General features: G+C 41.2%; 1 protein-coding gene across 6 annotated transcripts in view; it reads right to left on the bottom strand.

Annotated features, from left to right (window-relative positions):
• The window catches only part of DGKI (diacylglycerol kinase iota), a 233888-nt gene that overhangs the window by 117497 nt on the left and 99820 nt on the right, over positions 1 to 16571 (bottom strand). For all 6 annotated transcript variants that reach the window (XM_055808931.1, XM_055808932.1, XM_055808933.1 and 3 more), the window contains exons 7-12: positions 12960 to 13031; positions 12272 to 12388; positions 6422 to 6496; positions 5080 to 5175; positions 3188 to 3270; positions 737 to 797 (exon numbers count right to left, since the gene is read on the bottom strand). In XM_055808931.1, the coding sequence (XP_055664906.1) occupies positions 737 to 797; positions 3188 to 3270; positions 5080 to 5175; positions 6422 to 6496; positions 12272 to 12388; positions 12960 to 13031 (504 nt within the window). The remainder of the gene's footprint in view (positions 1 to 736; positions 798 to 3187; positions 3271 to 5079; positions 5176 to 6421; positions 6497 to 12271; positions 12389 to 12959; positions 13032 to 16571) is intronic.

Here is a 16571-nt window from a genome sequence, read left to right as displayed (position 1 = left end):
ATGCAGGTTTGGGGAATGGAGCTTCACAGAGATTGAAGGTCAGTTCTTCAACTGTATTTAATCACCCAGTAGCACAGACTGAGATTTACAATATTCCTAAGTACTGAAAAGAGTAATACAGTTGTAATACCTCCATTACCACTGTGGCCTCCAGACCCTGTCTCCAACTGAAAGTGCCTGAATCCTTTAAAAACTGGACCCTATTCACCTATCCAAGAACACACAGAAATTCAGTAGCAAAGAGAAATACTGAACCTGGACCTTGCCAGACCCCAGGCTAGTAGTATGACCAATGCAATACCCTTCCTTACAGACGCTTTGTAAAGAAAGCGTGGAAACTCACTTTCTTTAGGCCCAGCGGGGACACTACTTGACTGTACTTGGACTTCATGAGGACTATTAGCATGAAGGGGCAGAAATTAAGATTTAATGGCTCCCAGACACTGACTTAACCTGCTAGACCCCAAGATCTGTGTAAGTAGCCAGAGGAGGCCTGCAAAGTTAGTCTGCTATACCTAATCTTTATGCATAAAGAAGATAGAGCCTTGGACATTATGATCTGACCCCATAACTACGCAGGATATGCCACACAATTAAAAACAAAAATAATAAAAAAATGTAGATTTCACAAGCGCAAGATACATTATCTGGCTCTGCAGGCATCACGAGGTGGGAAACCCACACCACGAGGAATATGACCACTTGGCAGCCCCATAATCATCCGCCAGCTACCTACCGTCCCATCCCCACCGCAGGCCAGAATCCGCAGGTTTGGCACTTTTCTGTACAGCTCCAGTCTGGCCAGTAGGGAGAAAAGGGAAAAAGGTCAGAACAATAACACAGGCACTTCTCATGCACTTTGCCAAGCAACCATTTAACTGCCCCTTATTGCATTTTCAAATATTTATTATTAAGGATGTTAGTGGAGGTAGAAACATAATAATAATAAAAAAATAATCTCAGTGTTACCAAAAGCCTCAGCCATGAGGAGGCATCAGCCCTAGCACTTGCAGGCAGCATCAGCCCCAACCCAACCTGAGCCCTGTGCCTCACTTCACATCTTCACGCACACATAAAACCCCTAGGACATGAACCAGCTCCATGGTCAGGCAGTACCTCTTGAGATGTATTTGATCAGTTTAGCATGTTGCCATGCTACATGGAAACTCCTTTTAAACTGCTTTTTAATATCTTTATTGACAATCTGGATGAGGGGACCGAGTGCACCCTCAGCAAGTTTGCAGATGACACCAAGTCAGGGAGGAGTGCTGACCTGCTGGAGGGCAGGAAGGCTCTGCAGGGGGATCGGGACAGGCTGCAGCAGTGGGCTGAGGCAAATTGGATGAGGTTCACCAAGGGTCAGTGCCAGGTCCTGCACTTGCGTCACAACAACCCCACACAGCGCTACAGGCTTGGGGAAGAGTGGCTGGAAACCTGCCCAGCCAAAGAAGACCTGGGAGTGGGTGCACATGAGCCAGCAATGTGCCCAGGTGGCCAAGAAGGCCAACAGATTCCTGGCTTGTATCAGAAACAGTGTGGCCAGCAGGACTAGGGAGATGATCATCCCTCTACACTCAGTACTGGTGAGGCCACACCTCAAATACAGTGCTCAGTTTTGGGCCCCTCACTTCAAGAGGGGTGTGGGGATGCTGGACTGTGTCCAGAGACGGGCAAGGGAGCTGGTGAAGGGTCTGGAGCCCAAGTGTTAGGAGGAGCAGCTGAGGGAACTGGGATTGTTTAGTCTGGAGAGGAGGAGACTCAAGGGGGACCTTATTGCTCTCTACAGCTGCCTGAAAGAAGGTTGTAGACAAGTTGGGGGACATCTCCTGGACAAGGGACAGGAGAAGATGAAACTGCCTCAAGCTATGCCAGGGGAGGTTTAGATTGGATATTAGGAAAAATTTCTTCACTGAAGGAGTTGTCAAGCACTGAAACAGGCTGTCCAGGGAGGTGGGGGAATCACCATCCCTGGAGACATTTTAAAAATGTATAGATGTGTTGCTTAGGGACATGGTTTATTGATGGACTTGGCAGTCCTGGGTTAACAGTTGGCTTTGATGATCAAAAAGGTCTTTTCCAACCTAAAGGATTTTATGATTCGAAATCTGAAAGGAAAATTTTCATGTTCCCTCTGCAGATGACAAAAAACTTTCATTTTTCTCCTATCCTACAGCAAACAAATATAAACATTGAGAGTTTTAAACAAAATTTAATGTTCCTCATCAGAATTTGCTAAGCCACCATTTCTGAAGCATGTAGAACATGACAGCTTCTTCAACTGGTAACTTTTTTTTTTAACACCACAAAAGGCAAGACTATCTAATAGACTTCTTTCTCTGGATATCTGATCTAAGTTACCAATAGGACAGCCAAAAAAGCACCTGTTGAAGACCTGCTCCTTCAGTTGCATGAAAGGGAGGCATTAATGAAATATCTCCTACTGGAGGGGGTACATTCACAGAGAGAGCTGAGTGACCAGAGGACCTAATCCTCCTGTAACAACGTTACACAGCTCTACAAACTGTATGTCTACCTTAAAGCATCCATACATCCTGAAAGGATCATCAGCAGAGATACTTCTGCAGTGAAAAGAATTTAGGTGCCTTGAATAGCAAATACTTGGACCGTTCATATACAGGCAAATATCTGATTTTATATCTTTTTGTGCTGCCTAACTTGTGAAAGTAGCACTGAACAGATGGTTAGGCAAAGCAAGTATCCCTATCTCAAATACCATAGAAGGATGGTCTCTTAACCCTTAGCAGCATAAATCAGCCCTTTAAAGACAGGTCCTCCCTTCCTCCCTTGGAAGAGGTTCACACTTCAACTATTATCCAGATAAGCTGACTTAGTTACTCAGCAAGCACAGACAGTTGCATGTTGCTGTCACGTATAGGAATCTGGAGGCAGTCTCAGCCCATTGGAATGCTCAGCCATTAGGGAATGGTCAGGCACTGGGATCAGCAGCAAATCTGTCTTGCAGCCATCTGGAACTGGCTCTGTCTGACACAGGGGCAGCCCCTGATCTCTTCTCATAGAGGCCACCACTGCGGCCGTCCCTCTGCTACCAAAACCTGGATACGTAAACCTCATACACAGCCTACTAATCTATCCAAGCTAGACTTTTGTCTGCTTTCCTGATCAGAAAAGAATTATGGTCCACAGCACTGAAGGCTTGAGAACTTACGCATCTCTTGGCCCTTCCTGAGAGAGATCAAAGACCTGGCGTGGATTCAAATACCACATAAACATTTGGAGAACCTTGGTGCCCTAGGAATAGAGAAAAATCAAATGAATGGAAATTATAAATAGTTTAATGATTATTAGAAATAATAATGTTCATTATTCTCTATATTTGGACCGCTTTTCTTTCTTCTGTGCTTTATAAAGCAAATATAAACCAATAAAAAGACAAACTAGAAAGTGGCACGGCAGATGACCACTCTGTAGAATAGCAACCAACGAATCTGGTCAGGGTGCACATGCATACATACAGATTAAATTTAACAACACAGATCACTAATGGTTCATAAGAACAGGCATTTGGAGTCAGACCAAAGGTTCAGCTCCCACAGAAACCTGTTCTCCTGTCTCTCACCACCTGCAGCAAGAAGAAACCTTAGTTATCCCACACCACCCCCAGCCATCCATGACAGCAAGAAGTTGAACTAAGCTTGTGGGTGAAGTCACCATCCTATTAAACAGTGTCCTGCCCAACATCCAGGCAATGACATTGCTTTGACCACCACCATCACCACCATGAACACTCATCATTTCAGCCCTCTTCCATCTAATAAAGGAGTAGTCAAGGACTCTATGGGCTACAGCTGTCCCAGTGCCCCCTCACTCAGTGCAGTGTGGCCAGCCCATCATCTAAAGATGTAATTTCTGCTTTCTCAAGCTCTTGGGTTCATATTCCAGATAGTCAGTTTTATTCCTTTGTGTTCTGCCCAGGCAAATTGGTAGGATGTCTCACTAGCAGAACAGGACTAAGAACCCTATGGGTCAAGCTTGTACTCCCAAGTAATTAAATAATGCCTTTCAGACATGGCCTGGTGGATGCAAATCAGGAATTTTCAAAAGCTCCCCGCTCTGAGGGATGGCTCCTCTGTCTGACACCTTTCCCCAAGTGGAGAACCAAGAATAGCAGTCAAAGTGCCTAGGAAAAGTATAACAGAGAAAATAAATGTGATGTTTGCTGTAGGTATTCTCACAGCCTCAGCTATTTGCAGCTCATAGAATTCTTGAGCCAGAGGAGGGTACAGGACTTTAGTAACATGCAGCCCAGGTAAACTTTTAGCATTCACAACATCCTAAGGCAAGGGGTTTTGCAGCTGAACTACACAATGTGAGAAGGACCAACATTTTCCTTTGTTTTGAATCATAGTCTTAACAGTTTAATTTTATATCTTCCCTAATTCTTCTAACAGGGAGACAGTGAGTGGCAGCTATGCTATTCCCTATGCTCTGCAGGCCTCTGTTGTATCTTACATCAATCACTACTTCTCAACTAGAAGGCCCTGTTTATCAAAAGGCACTCAGAGCCAACCTAAAAAACATTCACTTGGATAAATTTCAGTTCCAAGGACCCTAAGAAAGAAGTCTGCTGTATGTTAGTCACTGAAACTTTGTGCTCTGGGGTACAGGACAAGACCAGTAATGATTTTTTAGATGCCATAAAAATATGTCATTTCACACTGACTAATTGAACTAGGCTTTCCTAGTAAAATTAAACCACTTTTTGGATAAAAGTCTAAGACTTCACTGGCAATCTGAATTTTCTGTGGAAAGATGAAGTCTTCTGGAAACCTCCAAACTATAATTTTAGATTCCTTTAAACAGTCTGAAGATAAAAATGCAATTGCTGAAATACTTAAGCATCCATTCCATCCATGCAATTCCGCTGAAGTGGAAAGAGCATTCAACAGCAAGGACCTCTTCTGAGGACTGCAGCTCAGGCATAGCATTCTTCCTGTCTGACTGACCAAGAACTAGTCTAATTTGCAGAAACACTGTTGTTAAACTAAAACTTTGTGACCTGGACGATGTCCTTACATGATTACCACGTCATGTTCTTACCTGATTCCCTCCACTTTTTGGATTGACAAAAACCAGTAGTGGTTTCATGAGTGGAGAGGAGATAGGCTTTATCACAAATGGCCGACCTTTGTTATCCTGAGAAACAGAAGCAAAAAACAGCTTTAGTACAACCTATATATGTTTCCCTGGCATACAACATGCAGGAGCCTCAATCTAACTCTGACAAAACAACCTCAGGTACTTGAAATAGAACAGTCATGTTAACATGGTACTCAGCTGAGACAACTGAGTAAGAAAATAAGGGGGGTGGGGGTGGGGGGGGTGGGGAGGGAGGGGCTGGGAGAGAATCAATTCAGGCCAGCACAAAACCATTTTAGAATTTTACTCTATGTTATTCCTCCCCCCCCAAGAAAAAAAAAAATAATTCACACAGCACTAATAACATGTCAGATAAAGTGCTATTTCTATTACAAACAATTTTCCAATGGGAAATAGAATGAGATAAGCTACTTATTTCCTTAACCTAACAGACAAGTTGTATCAGGGCTTATTTGCTGATGATCTGCCCTCGAACTCTTGGCCTTACCATCCTCCCACCTTTGAACAAATGCCACAAGTCAAACATGACATGTCAATGAGAAAACTATTTGTCCCCCTACTCCCTATCCCTGCAGGACACCTGAGTGCCCAGTAGCGAGGGCTGTGGCAGACACAGATTCAAGTTTCTGGCCTGCAGTTCTCCCAGCACTCCAGTGAGGACCTTAACGAGGAGCGCCCTGGCTATGCAGAGGCGAGTCTCCCTTCACCTCTCCCAGGAGGCTGCTGTTCGCCTATATAACTAAACCACTAGGCAAAGTCTGGAAAACTAGATCTTCTATAAGCTACATGGTCATGGTAAATCAAGCCATCAGATCATCCATCTGTTTTCTCTCTCTGTGTGGCCCAGTGTCAATTTTCCATACAGAGTACTCCTAATGTGAGATCAGGTGACGGAGACACCCTCAAACCGGACCAGACCCCTTGCATCAGTGCACTCACCATGGATTCCACAAGCCCAGTTTCACACCCCTGCTCTGCCTAGTAGAAACCAAGGGTCTGAGCTGAGTCTCTTACATCCCAAGGGAACACTGTTTCATTAGGCTGCCGGTCCTTCCAGAGTCTGCTATGTTGTTTCTTGAAAAAAATCAACTTGGCAAACAAAACTTCTCATACAAGTTTTATCAAAACTGCTCTTTTCTCACAGAAAATTCAATAGTGTGGAATTTTTCAGTGGAAAAAAGAAATATTAAACACTGCAGTAACAAAATTAAACTTTGCAGTCTGCATTTAGACATTTAAACAAAAAGGAGGAGCCTGATTTCCAAAGCACTTGAATACTTACATCATTGCCTCTTTTGCTGGCTTTTCTTTTAAAAGACGTTCTCTTCTTTCGCCGTGTTGAAGTCTTTAATGAGTTCTACATCAAAAGAAAAAAGAATACATGAAAAGCAAAACAAAATTTAGAAGACAGGCCCAGACAGAGCCCCTTTACGAAGCTCTTCCATGCATGTCCACTTGGAGAATGATAAGAGTATCTGGCACATGCTCGAGATTTAAATTACATGCGCTGCATGCTTTACACTTCCACACCACCGTTTATGGAGAAAGCCACACACGGAGACCAGACTGGTGCTTTGGAACTGGAAACTTTCCCACGCTGTGAGGGGGGAAAAAGATCAGATGCTCCCATAGACTCACATAACACCACATGTTGTACCTGCCAACCCTCCCAATAGGGGTAGGAGACGCCCGTTTCCCCTTCGGGGCTCCAGTCTCCTGCCCAATCAGGCTCGTCTCCTGGTATGGAGACCACCTGCATAAAGATGTAATAAAAAACATGATAAATGAGATATTTTTCATGTTTTTTTTAGGAAAGAAAACAACAAGTTTTATCTCTGGCAACCATTATGACTCAACATAACGTAGGCCACCATGTCGTATGATGCCGGCACTGTGGAGTCAGTTCCAGCCTACCAAGAAACTTGTGTAATCATCTGCTAAAAAACAAACTGAATTGTTAACATTTAAGGTTTGGGTGAGGGGGGTGTTTGTGCCGTTTTAGTTTGCTTTTTGTTTTGAAATGACAGTATCACTTAACTACATGACAGAAAAAAGATAAATGATAAAACTGCTCGTATTTTTGCAGAACCTATTAAAATAGAACTTACATCAAAGCTATTCTCCAGGCTGGCAATAGCCTTCTCAGTGATACTGAACCAAAAGGTGTTCCGATGCAGTAAGAACAGTTCAAAAAGCAGAATTTTATTTTATCTTATAATTCATTTAATTCAGTAACTTAAGTCATACCTGCAGGAAAACCTAATCCTTTCCATAAGATTGAAATTTTGTATTATAGGAAATTCAGTAAATATTTTCTCAGTATTTCAACTTCTAGTCTAGCCATCACCAGGAAATAAAGTAGCACAGGGAATCAGAAGAAAGACGATTGATTTTTCTATTTTTTTTCTGGCTGCAAGAGGGAAAGGAAGATTCACTCAGCTCATCCAAAATTTCATTTCTGTCCTGACCTCATTCAAAAGCATACCACTAATGAAAAAAGTCAATTACCAGAGATCATCAAATTTGTAAGCAGTGACATCTGTTCTTAATCCTGGTTGCTAACCAACATTAACAAGAATAACTACTGGATTCTGTTTAATACCTAACAATCACTTCCAGAATTTCAAGACTTCAGTACAACATGCCAAATATGGAAGTTAATGTTTCCACATCTCCGGGAAGTTAAAAAAAAAAAAACAACAACAAACCTAACAGCTAACTGAAATACCTAAAGACACTGTCCTTTTTCACCCAGACCAAGAGAAGCCCTGCTGTAGAGCCCAAGGTCCCAAGCTTTTTGTTACTTCCCAACACTCCCCGAGGACCAGGATATAGTCATGTCTTTTTGCTTTCTGAAAATACTGAAGACAAGACAGCTCTGCAAAGCACTTGAAGTATAATCTAAAAGAACAAATGTCCTGTAAGAAACCACCAGAAATGTTCATATTCTTACCTACTCTGATACAAAGTGATCCTGAAAGCACGATAAAGCACAAAGACTTCACTGACTACAGAAGTGCATTGGCAGTATCACCTGCATTGGCGTTTCATTGCCCTACCTCAGTTATCAGACTGATGATTTACAAAAGTCTTTATGCCAATACAAAGGTACGGGACATTACTCTCAAAGCTGCCTCCTGTGGGGGCCTTAGCCTAGTTCCTGTGCCATTATCTGATGAAGAATTCTCCCTGGAGTAGGGCAAAACACAGGACAGAGAGGCGACCTAATCTATCCCCGGTTTTGCCAGCAGTCCGCTGAAAGGTCACAGGCATACCAAGCCTTTTCCCCATGCTTCAGCCTCTTCAGATGCAAAATTCAAAATACTTACCCTGTCGGTAAAGAGCAGTGAATTCTTCTGTCAAATATTAGTCTGTAACTCAAGTTAGGTATTATACTAGGCAAGTACTTAACTGTACCTCTGGAAGAAGGGCTGTACTTTTTATTCTATCTCCACAGTAGATGGACCTAAACTCAGTGAGGTTCTTCTGGAAAGAGCAAAGACTGTTCAGTAAAATCCCAACTAAATTTAAAAGAATGATTTAAAGAATGTTTAAATGTACTTCTCATTAGATCCCTCTAGAAGGTATCTCTTTTCTTGCCAACAGGTAGGGTGGGAAGAGGCATACAGCTATACTAGAGAAACAGTTTTAGTACATGCTGCCATTCATTATTATAAAAATTTTCATTTCCACACTCAAAAAGGCACTAAAATATGCTAGGTCACAACTAACTGGTTGGTTGGTTGGTTGGTTTTCTAACATGCCTACACCTATAGTGTTAAGAGAACCTAAAGATTTGCTATGATTTGCAACCGTGTGTCCATAGCAGATGAAAGGCAACAAAAGCTGCTTAAACATATGCAGATCTTCTTTGCAAACATGCAGAAGAATAACAGCCAAGAGTAATCATCAGTCTTTGTACACTGACGTGAAGAAATAGATGCATACTACCTTGTCCACATAACAAGGTGATAAGTATTTATAAGCATATAGCATTATTCAGCAAAGTATGCGATAGCAAAGCATACCTTTAGATAGGCACCATATGTAAATCCTAATTTGTCTCTAGAGAGGGAACCTCTCCTTTGTGGATGTCAGTTTGGCCATCCTCAAAAAGATATTTTTGGTATTATTGAACGGTCAGTATGTAGTTCTCAGCAAGCTTAGTAAGATGAACAGGAGAACTGGAGTCCTTTTTGTATGGTGTGTTAGGTGGTGTAAGGGCCACAGACTATCTCAGTGGACCCTTTCAACCTTTCCTTTTACAACATTTCAGCCTTCATTTTCAAAGGCTTTTAAGCATGCTGGGCTTCAAATGACCCAAGTAATGAATAGCCTCTGGGAAGGTTAATCTTGACCATTTTCTGGTTGTTCACAACCCCTCCCCCCCCCCCCCAACAGACAAGCCAGTTGCACTCAGCAATTGTAGAAACTAAGAAATAAACCCAGAAATATAAATTTGCTATCACTTCTCCAAGGTCCTCAACGGAGAAGGAGAAAACACCATGTTTACTCACCTTGAACAGAAAAATTTTACAGTTACTGCCTCTGCCTTCCCAAACAGAAGACGGGACGAATCAGTAAGTACATCGGGCAGATCCTCCTTGTTATCTACTTTTGTCCCAGAACATAAGCATACAGCAAGTCCATTCCTAGAGCTAACACCAACTGAACTACCAAGCCTCACCTATAACAAAATACCACCAGTCAACAGCTTTCACAGACTAGGAGACTGAATTGATTTGAACCCCAGGAAATCAGAGCTGGTATCAAAGTGCTGCTAACAGTAGAGAAACACTGGCAATCAGTAAAGAAGTTACAGAAGTGGCTCACATTATGAATAATATGGAATAGATATTGGGAGTTTTCCAATCATGTAAATGGGTCATTACATACAGGGCTACCACCAATTTCAAAGTTATTTGAACCATTCTGAATATTCTTCGTCTTGCAATTAATTGCTTGCAAGAAACAAAAGCTCCCCATTTAGAACATAGGTTGTCAGCAGAGATTTGTCCTTAACCAATTGCAGCACGATGCTTCACTATCACAACGGTGCTGATAATCAGAGAGGGAGCATGCTCTTTATTCAAGCCCAATATTTGAAAGGTGGTGACCCACGTTGTACAAAATAAGCATGGAAAACCATTTTTGTAGCAATAAAAAAAAAAATAACATCAGGGCAAGGTTTTGCTACAAAAAGCCATCTTATTTGCATAAAAGAAACAACCAACAAACAGGATGAAGGCACCACTAAAATCAGTTTCATATGAATAAGGAATTCAGTTCAGGAGTTGCCTGCGACCAGTAAGTAGTTAATTAGAGCTGAGGAAATATTTTTATAACTAAAAGGCTTCTAGCCAGATTTATTCTGATGGTGGAATATGTGAAAAACAGATTGCTGGTTACAAATTTATTTACAATGTGAATTTACAAAAATTTGTGAATATTGTGTTCATATTCTGTGGATCAAATGCAGTGACTATTTCATAGTGTTTACTAAACATTCATATAGGGTGAAGAGGGCCATAATACACAGAAGTAGAGCTGGCCAGAAACAGCAAGAGAGAAGAAAATATTTCCTAAAAGGAAAATAATAAACAAGAAAACAAGACTTCTGCCAAAAATCTGAAAACACATCTGAAAGATGTGTCAGCATCTTCTACAGCAGTAAGGATGCATTCCCTAGAATTAATACTGCAATGGGTGCTGTTAAGAAGTTCCATGGAAATATGCCCATTGTCTGTGCTAAATATCATTTTGATCTATCAAATACCACACAAGCGCTGAAAATTAGCCAAGGAGATTAAGTCCCTGCCAGGGACTCAAACAGATTCGTCAACAAGAGAGGAAAAAAGATTTCTCTCAAGAAGGCTGGAGTAAAACTAACAGAGAAAGAATACTGTGGGGAAAAAATACAAGTGCCAAAGAAACCTTTTTTCTCAGAGTGAAGGTGGCTAGGAATCTTGCCTACTCTCTCTGGACGTAAAGGAGAAGTGGCAGCCCCTTCAGTCAACTTTTTGATTACTCTATGTGTACTTCCCCTTCCCTCCCCTGTCTTTAATATCTGCCTTGCTAGAAATGCTACTCATGGAGAAATCTGACAGTCATATCCCTAGACTGGAACTAAAAACTTAGCAGTGTCACAACTCGGGGGTTTTTTTCCAGTTTCACAGGACTAATTTTGTCTTAGTGCCCTGCCTACAGCCAGAAAGCCCTGGGTCACTTCCCAAGGATGGGCACACTAAAGTTAAGAACCACACACCACTACTCTATAAAACCAGTATTCCTGTGAATGTGGGAAAATTACAAGAAAACATGACCAGGAAGTTTCAATATCCCAGACACTACTCAATTCAGGAAAAGAAAACCTTAATTTCAGTGCTTCAGAAATAACACTTCTCAGTATTTCTGACTCCCTGGTATGTTCAGTGTGTGTTTGTTTCTTTGAGTTCAACCTGGAGTGAAAACACCCTTTTCAAATACAAAAATACTTCTTGCATGAATCCCCTTACAATTTTTGGCCAGCTCTCTTTTGGACACCTTTTCTCCCTATTGTGTTCACTAGTGAATTATCCTCTCCAAGACACATCACATCCATAACAGCTCTGAAGTTTAATGCCCGTTACCTGCGATTAAATGAGCACGTAGGCTTACTGCTGACATTCAGCAAGCACTGATGTAAATAAGACACGATTGTTTGAATGTCTATTGATGACAAATTCAGAATGATGCCAGTCCACAGCCAAATCTTACTGCAGTTTGAGTGAATGTTTTGAACAGTTTTTCCCTGTATTTGCTCAGCTCTATTTAATGAAACATGCTCCACTGCCTACAACATGGGATTTCTTGCAGTATGCTTGCTGAATTCACAGTTACAGGAACAAACCTGAGCTGGATTTGCTCAGAACAAGTCATGTTTGTTGCTAATTGTCCCAAACAGGGAAATCTACTGAAGGGCTGGATGGAGGGGCAGGAGGATACAGGTTCATAACCACTATGGATGTATGCTGGGTTTCAGGGATAGACAGGGTTGAACAAGCATGCCTCAGTGAAGGAGTACCAAGTGGCAAAGCCAGGTTGGCCCTGCGCAGCCATACAGCTTCAGAAACAGACATCAGCATGCAGTTACCTGAGGTTTCTTCACCTTAATGATCCAGGTGGGAGGCACAATGACAGCAGCGTGAGCCCCCAGGGAACATGGCTCCTCAATGTGATGTAGCATGAAACAGGTGACTTTGTTATGAAACTGCAAGACAGGAGAAGAGTAGAGTCAATAAGGAGGACAAGAAAGACAAAGGGGAAACATGGAAAGCAGTAAGAGAGTGATGGTTCAAAAACTGGAGCAATGTTCCCAGCTCAACCATCTTCAGGTCCTTCAAACCGGGAGTCATATAACCAAAGATCACCTTCCCTAGCCATGCCTCCTTACAAAAAAAACCCAACAAACCCACACTAAACAAACAAACAAAAACCAAACACCTCCCCCCTGCCCCCCCCAAAAATAAATCACTCCTACTTAAACACAGATCATAGATTTTGATGCAGCTGTATGTATTGGAAGCCCTTTTCCTGCCTGAGCTAGCATTGGCAGGCCATTGATGGGAGGTAGCCAGCAAGTACATTGTGCAGCAAGACTCTTCACCTGGAGGACTCGTCAGCCAGGTGGTTATGGTGTCTTTGAGCAAAGGGAACAGAAATGGCAAAACTGGAGGTGACTCACAGAGAGGGAGCTCTAAAAGCCAGGAAAAAAAGAAGCTGCTTGCAGTGTGACCACTCAGTGAAGCTGCTAGCAGTCTCCATGAGTATTGTTCACTTACCGCCAGCTTGCACCAGGAACAACTGATGGCCACAATCTCTTTACTATGGAAGGAGAATTTCTGCTGAAAGCCCTAGAATAAGAAAAAAAGATTAAATTCCTCCTCACTACCAGAAATTTACATATTTAAGTCTTGCCAGGTAACTGTGCTAGGCTAAATCAGTTCATTGAAGTCAGATTCATTGGTTCAGCCTCAAAGCTCTCAGGCACCAAACAGATTTTTGGGGGATAAAACAATGGCAGGGTTCATAGAGAAGGTTCGTTAACTGAGGCGTTTTCACACATACTTTTAAAAAACACTTTTCAAAAATTTTAAGCTTTTTCTTAGATTTTATGGTTAAAAACAATGGAGTAAAAAATAGAGAAGGGATGCCTATTTGAATGGATTTCTACAGACCTAACATTCAGATTTTCTGTTGAACAAAACATTCTCTCATTGCGGTCTTGTTTGCTCTGAATATAAACAAGAATTTGAATTTTGCCTTTTTTTTTTTTCTTCATAAATACAGAGTGAAATCAACTACAATGTCTGTGTGGAAATGTTCTGATTGGGAAATTAAGTTTATTGTTTTATTGAGCTGACTTAGATTTAAATCTTTTTAGCACTGTCCAAAAAAACCAAGATGATCTGATTCAGATCAAACAGGTAAAAGAAAACATTTCTTTTAAAGGGGAAAAAAGCTCACCATTACCAGAAAACATGAGAAGAGTCACATTTCTCACTCTAAATTATCTAAATCACTTCACTCTAAATTATAAGGCTGGAAAAGACCATTGGGTCATATGCACTCTTCTTGCATGTAACACAGGCAACAAATCCTAAATTACAGCCTAATAATTTGTGTTCAGTTAAAGCTTACTTTAGCTAGAGAAAGAATTGGTGTGGGTTGATGGCTACAGAGACAGAAAGTCTAGAACATCGTTGAACAGTTTGTCATAGTCACCTTCACTGCTTAAATTTCAGAGTTACTGATTTAGTAATATCTAACAGGACATAGCCTCACTGCTTCTATTATGAAGGTCCTTCTTATCCTGGCTGCTGTGGAAAGGAACAGGAAGATGGACACCTGCAAGAAAAATGAGCCTACTATTTTGCTCAGTGCAATGACAATGTCAAGCACACCAAGAAAGAGAATTAAATGAACAACCAAAACCCCATCCAGAGATGCAATCGTCTCGTTAAATGAGTGATTGAGCTACAATCTGTTGATACATAGTGGTTGAGGACAACCCTATCAATACACCGAGGAGGAGGAGGCTCTACCTGTCTGCCCACCGTGCAAAGTGCACCTTGCAGTTGCTTTTTCAGGTGTCCCCACCACATATTCAAACCAGCTTGCCAGATGGACCACACCACCAACTAATACCTTCTCCTAATGCCTCCGGTTCTACATTCAGAGAAATTCAAAGAGTAGATTCTTCATAATGGTGGTGATCTGGCATATTCAGGCTTAGTTAACGGAGCATAGTCAAGTGGCTTCACAAAGATAAGCTGGCCAGCTGCTTCTGGCTGGGCACATCTAGTCTGCCATTCAGAGTGGGCACAAGAACAGAGAGACAGGTATGGAAAGAGTGCTAGAATGGAGGTCTGACACTGGACAAAGCATTCTATTCTCATTCAGTTATAATGAATTATAATAATCAGTGCTTCTCACTGTTTCTCACAAATCTCACTCCTTCCTGTCCCAAAGCATATTTCAAAAAAAAAAAAATAAATAAATTCAGCCCTTCATGGGCACGAAATGTTTTGGTTTGTTCTACTTTGTAACAGCCATGGGAGAAATACTTCTCTCCCAAAACTTCAACTAATAAAACCCTAAAACTCAGTACATTAATTCCATAGCCCATCAGTCATGCATTTTAAACATAAGGACTGAGCAGCTTGCCTGGTTCTGGATGGCCCGTTTTTCATTTATTCAGTAAGCCATTGGCTTTTAGGGAGTCGTTAGAGAAAAATGATACAGCAGTAAAAACATTAATGATAAGTGGCAATAAAACTCCACTTTTCTTCCTCAAATTGCTTTACAATTGTGAACTAATTCTTCCCAAGGATACGTGCTTGAGGTAAGACAGCAATTATTTGAAAGTAGTTTTACAAAAAAAGGATCTGATAAAATAAAGCAATGCACCACAGGTCACAGTGAGATTTAACAGTGACTATTGAATTGAAACACTGGACTCCCCCACACCTCATCAGAAATCATCTCTTCTGCTTTCTTTCAGTGAGAAGGAAAATTAAAATTCAGCTGTCTCGTTCCTGGGTCATGCAAGGAGGTCTTCTGCACAAATTCAGAAATTTTTGTAGAGAAAATTAATTTCACCTTTTTTAGAATATCAGCCTAATAGTACCTAATTAGCCCTGATTCACTGGCACCTAATTCCTGTACAACACATGAAATTTCATGCTGTGAGCTGCTTCTGCAGAAATAAACAGTTGTGCATACCAAAGGAAATACACTGGGAGGAAAAGAGCACCTGAATCCCCAGCTTATGTTGGTGATTACAATCTGTTGAAATATCTGGATCAAAGTTCACATTAATATAGAAACCTGTGCACAGTTATATTCTCAGATGTATTTACCATTAAAGATTATTTCCATATCAGTGTTAGGGTTACTAGTATTTTTTTTGCATGTATTTTCCTATGATATTTATTTCCTTCTTAATGCTCTCAGAGATATTCCAGTGCAACATTACTGTAGGAGAGCCAGGTATTGTTACAACTCTGATACAAACAGCAACGGAAGCACTTGGATGGTGATCTTTACTAAAATAAGAAAGAACTAGAATTGCCTTTTAAGTACTCAAAATTTTGATGCTACTATTATATGCAGGGAAAACATACAGCTCTGCATCAAGCCACAGGCCTTTAAAGGAACCAGTAACAGAAAGACACTGTAGCTGCACACTGTGCGTGTGCAGTGGACACACTACTTTGGACACCACAGAAAGTAAAAAGAAATAAAGTGTCTGTTCAACATGATGGTCCAAGATGCATTCTCGGTCTCACAAAATCCCTAAGCCACTGTTAACTGGAAGTATATGAGGAAAGGATCACTTTGCATTCATCCTTTAGCTTCTATTACTGCACACAGTCATGAACTGGATGCCAGGCCACATGGTCTGAACATTCTTACATTCTATTATGTAAATTAAAAAAATATTCTGGTTTCTTTAATAATCCTGGGTAACAAACAGCTAGAAGCTATAAAACTACACTTTTTTTCTGCCTGCAAGAAAAAGAAATGAGTTCTTAAACATCATGAATGCTGTAGAGGCTGAGGTTTGGGAGCATTTATTTACCAACTCTTCCAACACAAGAGCTATAGAGCATTAGGAAAAACCTAGTAAGTGACATGTCTGAAACAACCAAAATGTTCTCACAGCATGTGGTTAAGTTTGGGAATTCCTTGCTAAAGATTGTTGTAAATGCTACAACTTTACAGGAACTCAAGGATCAACGAGATAAGATCACAGAAGAGAAAGTTATCATAGGTTATATTTCACAGCACCATTCCTGGAAATTTATGAGACAGAAATTCTTAGAGGCCAGGAGACTGTTTTGGGAATGCATCACTAAACACCTCCCCCATCTTATAGTTTTCCATAAGAA

Source organism: Falco peregrinus, chromosome 6, assembly GCF_023634155.1.
Source record: "Falco peregrinus isolate bFalPer1 chromosome 6, bFalPer1.pri, whole genome shotgun sequence".
Lineage (NCBI taxonomy): Eukaryota > Metazoa > Chordata > Aves > Falconiformes > Falconidae > Falco > Falco peregrinus.
Note: the sequence above shows the minus strand (reverse complement) of the source record. Positions and strands in the feature narration are given on the sequence as shown.